Source organism: Rhinoraja longicauda, chromosome 21 (assembly GCF_053455715.1).
Source record: "Rhinoraja longicauda isolate Sanriku21f chromosome 21, sRhiLon1.1, whole genome shotgun sequence".
In the NCBI taxonomy this organism is placed as follows: Eukaryota; Metazoa; Chordata; class Chondrichthyes; order Rajiformes; family Arhynchobatidae; genus Rhinoraja; species Rhinoraja longicauda.
Window position 1 is genome coordinate 27888302 of NC_135973.1, and position 12848 is coordinate 27901149.

Here is a 12848-nt window from a genome sequence, read left to right on the forward strand (position 1 = left end):
TAATGCCTATCAAGCAATTTTACGCACTGATGTGTTTTCTATCCAATCCGATTACTAGTGCGCACTATTGTTAATGTTCCTTTATACACATTTATATTGTGTCTTAAGCTATACTGGAAGTTAAGATGATAATTGATTCCTGATGGAATTTTATTAAGGTAAATGGAAGATTGTGTTCTTTATTGCAAAGAATAATATTTGAGAACTACTTGTGTGCAATGATGATAAAATAAACAAGACACACATTACGTGTATATAGTTAAACATGGAAAAGAAGTAGGTGCAGTAGGATTTGCTCCGCAGTTCCTTGATGCTACTTAGCTCCTCGATGAGATGCACAGTATTTGTGTACAATGGAATTAAATTGTTATCCCTAGCCAGTTGCTACTAAACTCAGGAAAAAAAAGTTTACTGTTTAAAAATTGTCATGAACATATTTTACCCCATTTGGGTGCGGAGTCTTATCTTTCAAATTTTAATTGGCATTTGTCTGCTTTTAATCTCTCAATGCCGCCGCTTGTCTCTTTCACTTTCTGTATGTGATATTTACATTGAATGAAATATTCTTCCTAGTTTTGACTTGATGAAACAGCAAAGACTCTAGAATTTTTTTAAGACAAAGTGAGAGAGAAAGAAATAGAGAAAATGTTGCTTGTTCTAATCCTAAAAAATCCTGCTTCTGTGAGAAGGACATGCACTGATAATAATGGGTGGGACTTCTCAAATTATGTTGGCTGCAGTGTGCCTAAGAGTCAGTGCTGTTTGTTTCCTGATACAAAAATGGTTATGTAGACTTATTGGATATTCAGTGCATGTTCCTTCAGTTTCGAATAAAGCTTTTGTATATAAAAACATACCTACTAATAATCTATTTTGGTATAATGATGCATATTATTGAACTCCAATAGTAGAATAATGAATTTCCATAACTTCTTCATTTCTACCTTTTGTATACATTGAAAATTATATTGTTGCCAAAAATCCTTCCCAATCCCAGTCATTCAACTGTGTTATGTCCTTTCCCTCCCCTTCCGTTTTGAATCACTTTTGAAGCCATCTTGTGCTTGCAGCAGTTGTGTTGCAAAAAAAAAAACCTGTTCATCAGCTTTACTGTGCGTAAAAAGTAAATATTCAACAGCGTTAATACTAAAATTGCAATTAAAGTAATTGAGCCCAATCTTCAGATTGCTGGTGAGTAACCAAAGTTTGCCAGTCATTCACCACTGAAGAAGGGTCTCGACCCGAAACGTCACCCATTCCTTCTCTCCTGAGATGCTGCCTGACCTGCTGAGTTACTCCAGCATTTTGTGAATAAATACCTTTGATTTGTACCAGCATCTGCAGTTATTTTCTTACACCGCTGGGAGTACATTGTTTTGTTCTCGCAATGTGTTCCTGGGTGCAACCTTCCAACAAGTGGCATGCAGAACAATGAGGCTCTGTGTAGCGCGAGGCCTTTCTGGCCACAGGTGGTGGGCTCTGCACCAGAATAATCTTGACAGCCAGAGAGTCCTCCACCTAAGCATTGAACTTGCCTTAATTTGGGAAATGTGAACACTGACTAAGCGTAGACCACTCACCAAGTGAGTGAAAATCTGAAAAATTGCAGGTGCTGGAAATCTAAAATGAAAATGGGAAATAGTCAGCTGGTCAGGCTGCATCTGTGGGAAGAGAAGCAATTAGTGTTTCGGGGAAGAGAGACACAAAATGCTGGAGTAACTCCCGGCCTGAAAAGACACCTTTCCATGTTCTTCAGGAATGCCACCTGATCTGTTGAGTTACTCCAGAATGGTGTATTTTCTGTGTTTTCTTGGTACTTAAAGCCAAACTATTATATTTGCTATGTTATTATTGTTAGATAGTGTTTAATTCTCTTCACAGAGGGCATTGTTTTTCCAAATTTCATAGAAATGGCTTACTTTTTAAAGTGACTTTCATGTCCTAAGAACATGGTCACATATTTTACAATGAATGGAAGTACTTCAAGCACTGTCATGTAGGAACATGAAAATGAGGAATTCAAATTTTTAAAAAAAGACACTAACTTCAACGTATTAAATCTCCCTGTTTGAGAACATTTATTCTCTCTTTGATTATTTTAAAATAGATAATATATTATAGATCATGTGTGCATGTACAGTTGGAATGGTTAATGAAAGCTAACAATTTACCTTTTTTGATGGAAATACCAAGCTTATTAAAGGTGGAAGTTTGGAGAAATTATATTTTAGATTTTGGCAAAATACTGAAATGATTCATTCATAAAGTAGGAATGCCAAGATCAAGAGACAGGCTTCAGAAGAGGATTTAAATGTTGGCTATGCAGATGGATGGCTTTGAATAGAGCTTTGTTGACGTGGCATGGAGTCATTAAAGGAGTGCCAAAGGGCTCAGTGCTGGGACTATTGCTGTTTCCAATTATAGGTCTTTTGGCTGGGGGACTGGGTTAAATTTGTAAATGAAGCTGGATTGGTGGGGATGAGTTGAACCAAATAAAAGAGATCTGAGGTAGATTGGAAAGAAATACTTTTCAGTGGCAAATAGCAATTAGACCAACATTGGAAAGTATTTGGGGAATGATATAAATGCTCGTGGGCGGTAGTATCACAGGGAACATTAAAATCAATAGTGCAGATTGTTTGGAATGGCAGTGACTTTTTAATCAAGTCTTGCTCCATGTGAAAAAATCAACGCGTGATACTCAGTTTGTACAAGGTATAGTCATAACTGGAATAGTGTACAGTTCTGGTGATTGTACTGCAAAATCCAGGTTTTACTTTTCGAAATAGTGCAGGAAAGGGTAAACAGATTGATATTTGAATTTAGGATTTGTACTTTGTTCTAAGGAATTGACTGAACAGGAGATGCCACTTGTATATTGAGGCATGGGGCTTTCATGCGCTGAAGCAAATGAAAGTGTGACATGTCTAGAGGAACAAAGATGTCCATATATAGATTAACTACCTAGAAGAGGATTAGAATAATCAATCCAAGGAGACGGTCAAAGCATTTTAAAGGGGAAATGGATAAAGAGGTGGCGCAGCGGTAGAGTTGCTGCCTTACAGCGCCAGAGACCCGGGTTAGATCCTGACTACGGGTGCTGGCTGTACGGAGTTTGTACGTTCTCCCCGTGACCTACGTGCGTTATCTTCGGGAGCACTGATTTCCTCCCACATTAGTACAGGTAGAGGTTTGTCGGCTAATTGGCTTGGTAAAATTGTCCCTAGTGTGCGTAGGATAGTGTTAGTGTGCGGGGATCGCTGGTCGGCGCTAACTCGGTGGGCCGAAGGGCCTGTTTCCACTCTGTATCTCAAAAGAAAGCAACACTCAAATGAGCAGTGTTATTTTGAAGGAGATCAAATGGCTGCAGTTTCTTGCCTTAGCCTGTATTTTCCTATTTGATGACTTGTTTGAATCGGTGCCGTGTTTTACATGACTGCGCCTAATTTGAACAATTGCTGAACTTTAGGAATTTTAGAACTTTAGAACTTTACTCTTTGAAAAGAAGGTTTTTTTAAAAAGAAAAAGACGAACTGGAACACTGCTCAGCGTTGTAATTTAATATTTTGGTCTATATATATATATAAATAATTCCCTCCCACTTTTTAAGAAAGGAGGGAGAGAGAAAACGGGTAATTATAGACCAGTTAGTCTGACATCAGTGGTGGGGAAGATGCTGGAGTCAATTATAAAAGACGAAATTGCTGAGCATTTGGATAGCAGTAACGGGATCATTCCGAGTCAGCATGGATTTACGAAGGGGAAATCATGCTTGACAAATCTACTGGAATTTTTTGAGGATGTAACTAGGAAAATTGACAGGGGAGAGTCAGTGGATGTGGTGTACCTCGACTTTCAGAAAGCCTTCGACAAGGTCCCACATAGGAGATTAGTGGGCAAAATTAGGGCACATGGTATTGGGGGTAGGGTACTGACATGGATAGAAAATTGGTTGACAGACAGAAAGCAAAGAGTGGGGATAAATGGGTCCCTTTCGGAATGGCAGGCAGTGACCAGTGGGGTACCGCAAGGTTCGGTGCTGGGACCCCAGCTATTTATGATATACATTAATGACTTAGACGAAGGGATTAAAAGTACCATTAGCAAATTTGCAGATGATACTAAGCTGGGGGGTAGTGTGAATTGTGAGGAAGATGCAATAAGGCTGCAGGGTGACTTGGACAGGTTGTGTGAGTGGGCGGATACATGGCAGATGCAGTTTAATGTAGATAAGTGTGAGGTTATTCACTTTGGAAGTAAGAATAGAAAGGCAGATTATTATCTGAATGGTGTCAAGTTAGGAGGAGGGGGAGTTCAACGAGATCTGGGTGTCCTAGTGCATCAGTCAATGAAAGGAAGCATGCAGGTACAGCAGGCAGTGAAGAAAGCCAATGGAATGTTGGCCTTCGTAACAAGAGGAGTTGAGTATAGGAGCAAAGAGGTCCTTCTACAGTTGTACCGGGCCCTGGTGAGACCGCACCTGGAGTACTGTGTGCAGTTTTGGTCTCCGAATTTGAGGAAGGATATTCTTGCTATGGAGGGCGTGCAGCGTAGGTTCACTAGGTTAATTCCCGGAATGGCGGGACTGTCGTATGTTGAAAGGCTGGAGCGATTGGGCTTGTATACACTGGAATTTAGAAGGATGAGGGGGGATCTTATTGAAACGTATAAGATAATTAGGGGATTGGACACATTAGAGGCAGGAAACATGTTCCCAATGTTGGGGGAGTCCAGAACAAGGGGCCACAGTTTAAGAATAAGGGGTAGGCCATTTAGAACGGAGATGAGGAAGAACTTTTTCAGTCAGAGAGTGGTGAAGGTGTGGAATTCTCTGCCTCAGAAGGCAGTGGAGGCCAGTTCGTTGGATGCTTTCAAGAGAGAGCTGGATAGAGCTCTTAAGGATAGCGGAGTGAGGGGGTATGGGGAGAAGGCAGGAACGGGGTACTGATTGAGAGTGATCAGCCATGATCGCATTGAATGGCGGTGCTGGCTCGAAGGGCTGAATGGCCTACTCCTGCACCTATTGTCTATTGTCTATACTTGTGTGCATGATAAACAGACTTTAAGAGAAAAATCCCAATGGTCTGGAATGTCCAGGCAGTGGTGACCCACCCACATTGGCTTCTCCTCTTCCCACCAGGTCTGTAATTACCTGGAACTGATCGAGTGGCAGGTTTGTGAATGAAGCTGGCTGCAGTGTGGTCAGCCAGGGCTTGTGCACTGATGCTCTCTCCTCGTGAATGGGTGTCACATGACAAGGCATAAACAAGTCTGAGAATAAACACTTTCTTGGCAAAGGCACAGCCCTAGGCTTAATCTGTCAGACCGGTGATGTAATGGGAGTGTTACAAGTGTCTCTGACGTTCAGGCTATTGAAGAATGGGCTAAGACGTAATTTGAGTTTCACGGTACTTTAATTGGTACACGTGACGATAAACTGACCTTTGAACATTGTCCGAGTGCAGACAGAATTTAGCACATTAGGCGTGCCCTGTGGATGTTGGTGTTAGTTTATTATGATCGCGTGTACTGAGGCCTTGCAGCGCATAAGCCCTGGTTGGGCACACTTCAGCTGGCTTCTTTCAGAAAGCTTTGCTTTGCATGTTCTCCTAATAAATCAGAGCATACTCTACATGAGTACAATTAAGCCATACGCAAGTACAACAGGTAGCGCAGTGAGAAGAATAGAAGAGTGCAGAAAATAGTGGTTCGGCAGGGTAGCATTACAAGTATAGAGGAAAATGTCCAGTATCTGTAATGAGGGCAGGTTGGAAAGTTCAGGCTACCTCTTAACTTACAGGAGGACTGTTCAGTGGTCTGATAACAGAGGGGAAGCATCTGTTCCTCAATCTGGTTGCACGTGCTTTTTAAGTTTTTTTATCTGCTGCCTGACGGGAGAGGGGAGAAGAAGGAATGACTGGGGTGAAAACATAGAAACATAGAAAATAGGTGCAGGTGTAGGCCATTTGGCCCTTCGAGCCAGCACTGCCATTCAATGTGATCATGGGTGATCATCCACAATCAGTACCCCGTTCCTGCCTTCTCCCCATATCCCTTGATTCTGCTGGCCCTAAGAGCTATATCGAATTCTCTTTTGAATGCATCCAGTGAATCGACCTCCACCGCCTTCTGAGGCAGAGATTTCCCCGAATTCACCTATTATCTGCCACACTTTGGCCTGCCGCTCCTCTCTTCTAGCTCTCTTCCTGCCCCTGCAATCAGTCTGATGAAGGATACCGACACGAAAAGGGTTCTTTTTTTTTAAAACAAAGTTTATTCCTGATTTTTATTAATACAGCTTTGATAATTCAATGCATGAACACATTAATGCTGATAAGTATCCCCCCCACCCACCACCCCCCACCCGCAATACCATTCAATATACTAAAAATAAAAAAAATAAAAAAATAAAAACCCCAGAGAGGAGGGAAGCAGAAAAATCGGAATGTTAAGACGTATCAGGGACCATTCTAATATTTCAATTCCACTCTTAATTACATACACTCATATCAAAGACGCTACCCAACCATAAAATTATCAGAGCCTAAAGCATCAATACAACTAAGAAAAGGTTGCCATATCAATGTAAACTTGTCAGCTGATTCCCTAACAGTATACCTAATCTTCTCCAATTTAATAAAATACAACATATCCCTAATCCACTGTGCAAATGTTGGAGGGTTACAATCTTTCCATCTGATCAAGATTTGTCGTCTGGCCACCATCGTGGCAAAAGACAAAAGATTTCGTTTATTATTATTTAATGCAAGATTTTGTGTTACCACACCGAATAAAGCAAGGGGGGCTGATGGTTCCAAAGATTCATTGGTAGTTTGGGAGAGCATATCAAATATTAATTGCCAAAAATTAGATAACTTAGGACAATCCCAAAACATGTGAATTAAAGTGGCTTGGTTCTGCCTGCAACGGTCACACGTGGAGTCTATATTGGGTGTAAATTGTGCTAGCTTAGCTTTGGTCCAGTGCAGAAAAGGGTTCTTGATTATGTTTAAGAAGTATAAGAAGATAACTGCAGATGCTGGTACAAATCGAAGGTATTTATTCACAAAATGCTGGAGTAACTCAGCAGGTCAGACAGCATCTCGGGAGAGAAGGAATGGGTGACGTTTCGGGTCGAGACCCTTCTTCAGACTGATGTCGGGGGCGGGACAAAGGCATTGGTCTTGATTATGTTTGCTGCTTTCCCGAATATTCCTCAAATATAGATTGAGTTTATGGTGGGAAATCTGGTCTGCGTGATGGACTGGGCCACATCCACAACTCTGGAATTTCTTCCCGTCTTGGGCAAATGGTTCCCGAACTAAGTTGTACTGCAACACAATATGTTGCAATACAATAGGGTGCTTTCTACGATGCATCTGTAGAAGTTGGTAAGAGTCGTTTGAGAAGTGCCAAACTTCCTGAGTCTCCTGAAGAAGTAAAGGCATGAGATTTTCAATTTTAGACGTTAGAGATACAACATGGAAACAGGCCCTTCGGACCACCGAATCCATGCCGACCAGTAATCACTCCTTACACTATCACTATCCTACACACTAGAGACAATTTACATTTTTTTACCAAAGCCAATTTACCTACAAACCTATATGTCTGGAGCGTGGGAGGAAACTGGAGCATCTGGAGAAAACCCATGAGGTCACAGGAAGAACGTACAAACTCTGTACAGACAGCACCCATAGTCAGGATCGAACCCTGATCTCCGGTGCTGTAAGGCAGCAACTTAACCGCTGCACCACTGTTGAAGTTCACAACCGTTTCCACTTCAGCACGATTGATACTGATTGGAGCATGTATTCCACCATGCTTCCTGAGGTCAATAACTAGCTCTTTTGACTTCCTAACATTGAGGGAGAGGTTGTTGTCTTGACACCATATTACTGAGAGCTCCAAGTGAATCCTGTACTCTGTGTCCTCATTGTTCGGCCTCTGGCCCACTATAGTGGTGTTGTCTGCAAACTTATAGCTGAGTTAGTGCAGAATTTGGCTGCACGGTCGTGAGTGTACAGAGAGTAAAGTCAGGGGGGGTAAGACCTCTTCTCTGTGGACTATGTTATTGAGAATTGTTATCTATCGTCACGGATTGTGGTCTGTTTGGTCAGAAAGTCAAGGATGCTGTAGCAGAGAAGGGTGCTGACTCTTCGATCCAGGAGTTCAGAGATTAGTTTGGAAGGGATTGTGCTGCTGAGGGCAGAGATACAGTTAATAAAGTTAATAAATAACAGTCTGACATGGTAACCCTTTATTGCATTGTACCTTGTAATTAAGGTTCAAATCATTTTGGACTTGCTAACTACATCATTACACAGTTCTTGCACTCCAAGAAATGCTTATTATAGACTTTGTTACCTCTGCCCATGTCTTTTTGTTGCTGTTCATTTGATAATGGAGAGAAAACTTTTGAAAATAAATAGAATTTTGCAGTTAATTACTCACTGTACATAATAAATAAAGCTCGCCACTTCTATTTCAAGTTGTGCCTAGCCCCATCCAACTGATTTGCTTAGTTTGTTTGTTGTGAAAAATCTTTGATCATTAGCCAGTAACGGCTGTGTTATTTTTCCTCAGTAGCTTTGAAACACAAGATAGATTTCCATTTTCTCCACAGTAATTGCACGGCGTTCTTCAAGGTCACGGTGATCAGCTAAACCTCCTGTGGATATGGGATGTTTACAACATTCCAGCTCTTGAATAGTGCATTTTAATACATTTTTCAATGCATTTAAATTGAGGGTAATTGGAATATTTCTGCATATACACAAGTTAAGGTTTATATTCTACTTTGGGCAGCTGTACTTAACTGTCTACAGCTGATCTTACCATTTCAGTCATGTACCAACTATTTCAAGTATCACATGCATTTCTTCAACACTAATACTCCTTTCTGGCTCATCTTTGTGGAGCCGTCTTTGTTTTTTTTTGTCCCAATTTAGCCTGCACAACTCCAATGACAACTTTGCATGGTGGCACAGTGGTGCAGCGGTAGAGTTGCTGCCTCACTGCTCCAGAGACCCTGGTTGATCCTGACTTCGGGTGCTGTCTGTGTGGACTTTGCACATTCTCCCTGTGACTGTGGGTTTCTTCCAGGTGATCCGGTTCCATCCCACATCCCAAAGACATGCAAGTTTGTAGGTTCATCGGCCTTTGGGTGTAAGGAGTGGATGTGAAAGTTACATAGAACTAGTGTGAACAATGGTCGGTGTGGATTCGGTGGGCCGAAGGGCCTGTTTCCATGCTGTGTCTCTAAACTCCAGTCAGTGTATTTGCATGTCAAGTATAGCTACCTCTATCTCTCAATTGCCTCTATCACATTCATTCTATGGCATCGGGCATTTAACAGTTAGGGGAATCATCAATTGGAGGACAACCTTTGAGCCCAGGACGATGAATTTTTCTTCTAGGTCACCACGGCCTTCCTCTCCTCCTGGCCAGGTCCAGTGGCTCCACAAGATTGTTTGTAATCTCGCCATTTTAGTTTGGCTCTTTTGGTTAAGATGCCTGCCTTAATTTCCATTTACGGTGTATTGTTGCTGCAATCTTCCTTTACATTTTGGTCATCTGTCGATCCTTCTAATAGAATAATGATTTTGTTTTGTCTGTTTTCCTTTACACAACACAGACTTGTATAAAAGAAAATCTCTTTTGGTGGCAAAATCGGTTAACGCACACACACACTTTCCCATTTCCCGCTGCTTTTTTTTCCTCCAAGCATCAGTCCAGTTCTATTTTGAAATCCACCTTTCAAACTGCACCCATTGTTCCATATTGTGCATTCACTTGTGAATTCTGCTTTTTAAAAAAAAAATCTTTTTAAAAAAAAGTCTATGCCCTTATTGATTTATCACCCTTTGGAAATAGTTTCTCTTTATTCCATCTCAACATTTTACGATAGGTTGAATTCATCAAATTTCATATTGGCCAATTATACTTTAAGGCTGACACAAAATGCTGGAGTAACTCAGCGGGACAGGCAGCATCTCTGGAGAGGAGGAAAACTTCTTAAGCAAACATACCTTGAGGATATTTCGCAATGGAGCAGACAAAATGTGTAGGAAAGAACTGCAGATGCTGGTTTAAAATGAAGGTGGACACAAAATGCTGGAGTAACTCGGCAGGATCTCTGGAGAGGAGGAGAATTTGAAGGCTTTTGTGCTAGAACTTTGTGTCATTATAAAGATGCAAATGTAATAGGCAAGAAATATTTACATAGTGATCGCATGTTTTCTGATCTGTAGGAAAAAAACTGCAGATGCTGGTTTAAATCGAAGATAGACACAAAATGCTGGAGTAAGTTAGCGAGTCAGGCAGTATCTCGGGAGAGAAGGAATGGGTGATGTTTCGGGTCAAGACCCTTTCTGATGGTTCTTGATGCTTTTCTGATGGTTCTTGATGCCCAGGTGTAGCTCACGGAGTTCATTATTGAGTTTGGTCAGTGCATACTCATCTGCATGTGCCTTTTGTCTGAATCACAACAGCTGACTTTTTTATTATTATACATGCATACTCACCCAATAGTTTGACTGCGAGAAGGTCTTGTCCAGTCCAGAAACTCTAAAGTAGCCCACTGACAACAGGGCAGTTTAAATCCAGGATATGTGCAACTAAGTGGACAATCTGTTTTGTCATGCATTATTCCTTTTTTATCCTCTTATTTACTTTTCCCCTTTTTTCTTTTTCCTGCATTCTGTCTTTGATTTGGTCTTTTCCCCTCTATTCATCTTTATTGCCCAATAGTCTAATTTTGTCACCAGTGACACATCTTTTGTAAGTAAGATCACCGTTTAAAATAAAGTTCAACACATTTTATGAGTTAAGCAATTTTTGCTCCAAAAAATGTTTTGCTTAAAATTAAAGTTGTGTATGAAGCTAATTAATGCTCTTATTGATGAAAAATATAATGTCACTGAATAAAGATTTAAAGAAATTATTTTATTTTTGTTCTACATTTTCTGAAGGGCACTGGGAAATGCTGGTGGGTACAAAAGGCAATTTTATGTTGTCCCATTCATGGGAGAAATGGAGCCAGAAAGGTTTGTGTGAATCAGATAAATAAAAAGGTGGTTTTCTTTTGCAGGTCTACATTACCCTACCCTGGAGTAGATGGGGAGTATGAGGTAAAATAAACGTCTTTGAAATATTTTAATGTGTATTCAGCTAACGTTTTCCTCGGTTATTTATTCCTAACTGCTTCCCCAATTAAGGCTGGACAAGAAGTACCAGCCCTGCCAATGACATTAATGCCCTGTGAGCAGAGAAATAAATAATGTTACTGTTAAATTAATGGTGGTGGAGGTAAACACGACTAAGGTTGATGAGAATTCCCAACTTGCATAAGTTATGTAGTGTAATAAATCCGAGCGTACAGATGCTTCGACTTGCGATATTTCGACTTTGCGATGGTGCAAACGGTAGCGAGCCGCAGCTCGCTTCCGGCCACGTGATCGTGTGTATTAAATGCATTTCGACGTACAATATTTTCGGTTTCCGATGGATTTCTCGGAAGTAAAGCTGAGGAGCACCTTTTTAGTTATTTGGGGGCAGATATAATCCCTGCTCTTGACTGCTTGGTAAAAGGAAAAGATAGATGGGAAAGGATGCAAGGCACGAGTGACTATTGGATGTTCTATCCATTCATTCAAACTGGTGATTAAAGTGAGATGGACACAAAATGCTGGAGCAACTCAGCGGAACAGGCAGCATCTCTGGAGAGAAGGAATGGGTGACGTTTCGGGTCGAGACCCTTCTTCAGACCATTTTGACAATTTTCCAAAGAGGTCTGCAACCCATGCCAATTGGTTTTCAGTCCACCATGACTAGGAAAAGAAAACCTGGTTCTCATCTCCCTTGTTGTGTTGCATCTCGTTTTGAAGCATGGAAGTATGTCATCCAATAAGAAACTTCTGCACATGGTGTGATGGTCTGCTTCTGCTTGAGCATTGTATAATTTAAAGATTTATATATATGAGTCACATTGCAAAAATTAGATGGCCCAAATCCATTGCAACGGACATTGTCTTTTAACTGACACACTGGCATGTTTTCCAATAAAATGCCTGATCAGGTAACGTGTGAAAAAGAAAATCAAATCTCATTAGCAGGAAATTTAAGAGTAATGGCAATAAACATAAATATTGAGAAAAAATTAATCAGCATTTCAGATTAATGGTTCGATGTATCAAGAAAGCGAACCATTCATGGTCTGAATTGCTAATGGGAATAATAAATTTATCAGTAATGCGACCTCTGGAGTATACATTGCAAACTAATTCTCTCCCAGGATTTTAATCTCTCGGGATGAACACATTTGAAACCTGCATTGTGACCACCAACAAAGAGGAAGAAATAAAAGATTAGTGTGGTCGATAACGGTTTACAACCCTTCTCTGAACTGAAGCCTGTTATGTGTTACCTCCTGAGACGGCTAATGCCGAAAGATCATTTCTCATTTGGTCTAGAAGGACAAGAAATATTGCTTGAGGATCCATACTAGCAAACCCAATGATGCTTTATCACAGGAAAACTAATAATGAGTAGCGAGTTGCATGAGCAGCTATTTAATCAGGCTTTTTCTAGACGTGCAACTTAATGTTTGAACTTACCTTATAGATATTTCTTCAAGAACTTGTGAAAAACCTATATGATGAAGGAAATGATAAGTTCGGAGAAGGCGACTGGGCAGAGGCTTTGAATCAATATACCGAAGCTTTAAATGTGGCTGATTATGCATCTGAAGAAATCAATATTGTGAATGGCGTCATAGAGAAACTTTATGCAAATCGTGCAGCATGCTATCTGAATATGGTAAGATTTTTTTTTTAAATTGTAACATG

At 40.7% G+C, this 12848-nt stretch overlaps 1 protein-coding gene across 4 annotated transcripts in view; it reads left to right on the plus strand.

Moving 5' to 3' along the window:
- The window catches only part of zc3h7a (zinc finger CCCH-type containing 7A), an 84619-nt gene that overhangs the window by 27016 nt on the left and 44755 nt on the right, over positions 1-12848 (plus strand). For all 4 annotated transcript variants that reach the window (XM_078418176.1, XM_078418178.1, XM_078418175.1 and 1 more), the window contains exons 3-4: positions 11093-11132; positions 12625-12819. In XM_078418176.1, the coding sequence (XP_078274302.1) occupies positions 11093-11132; positions 12625-12819 (235 nt within the window). The remainder of the gene's footprint in view (positions 1-11092; positions 11133-12624; positions 12820-12848) is intronic.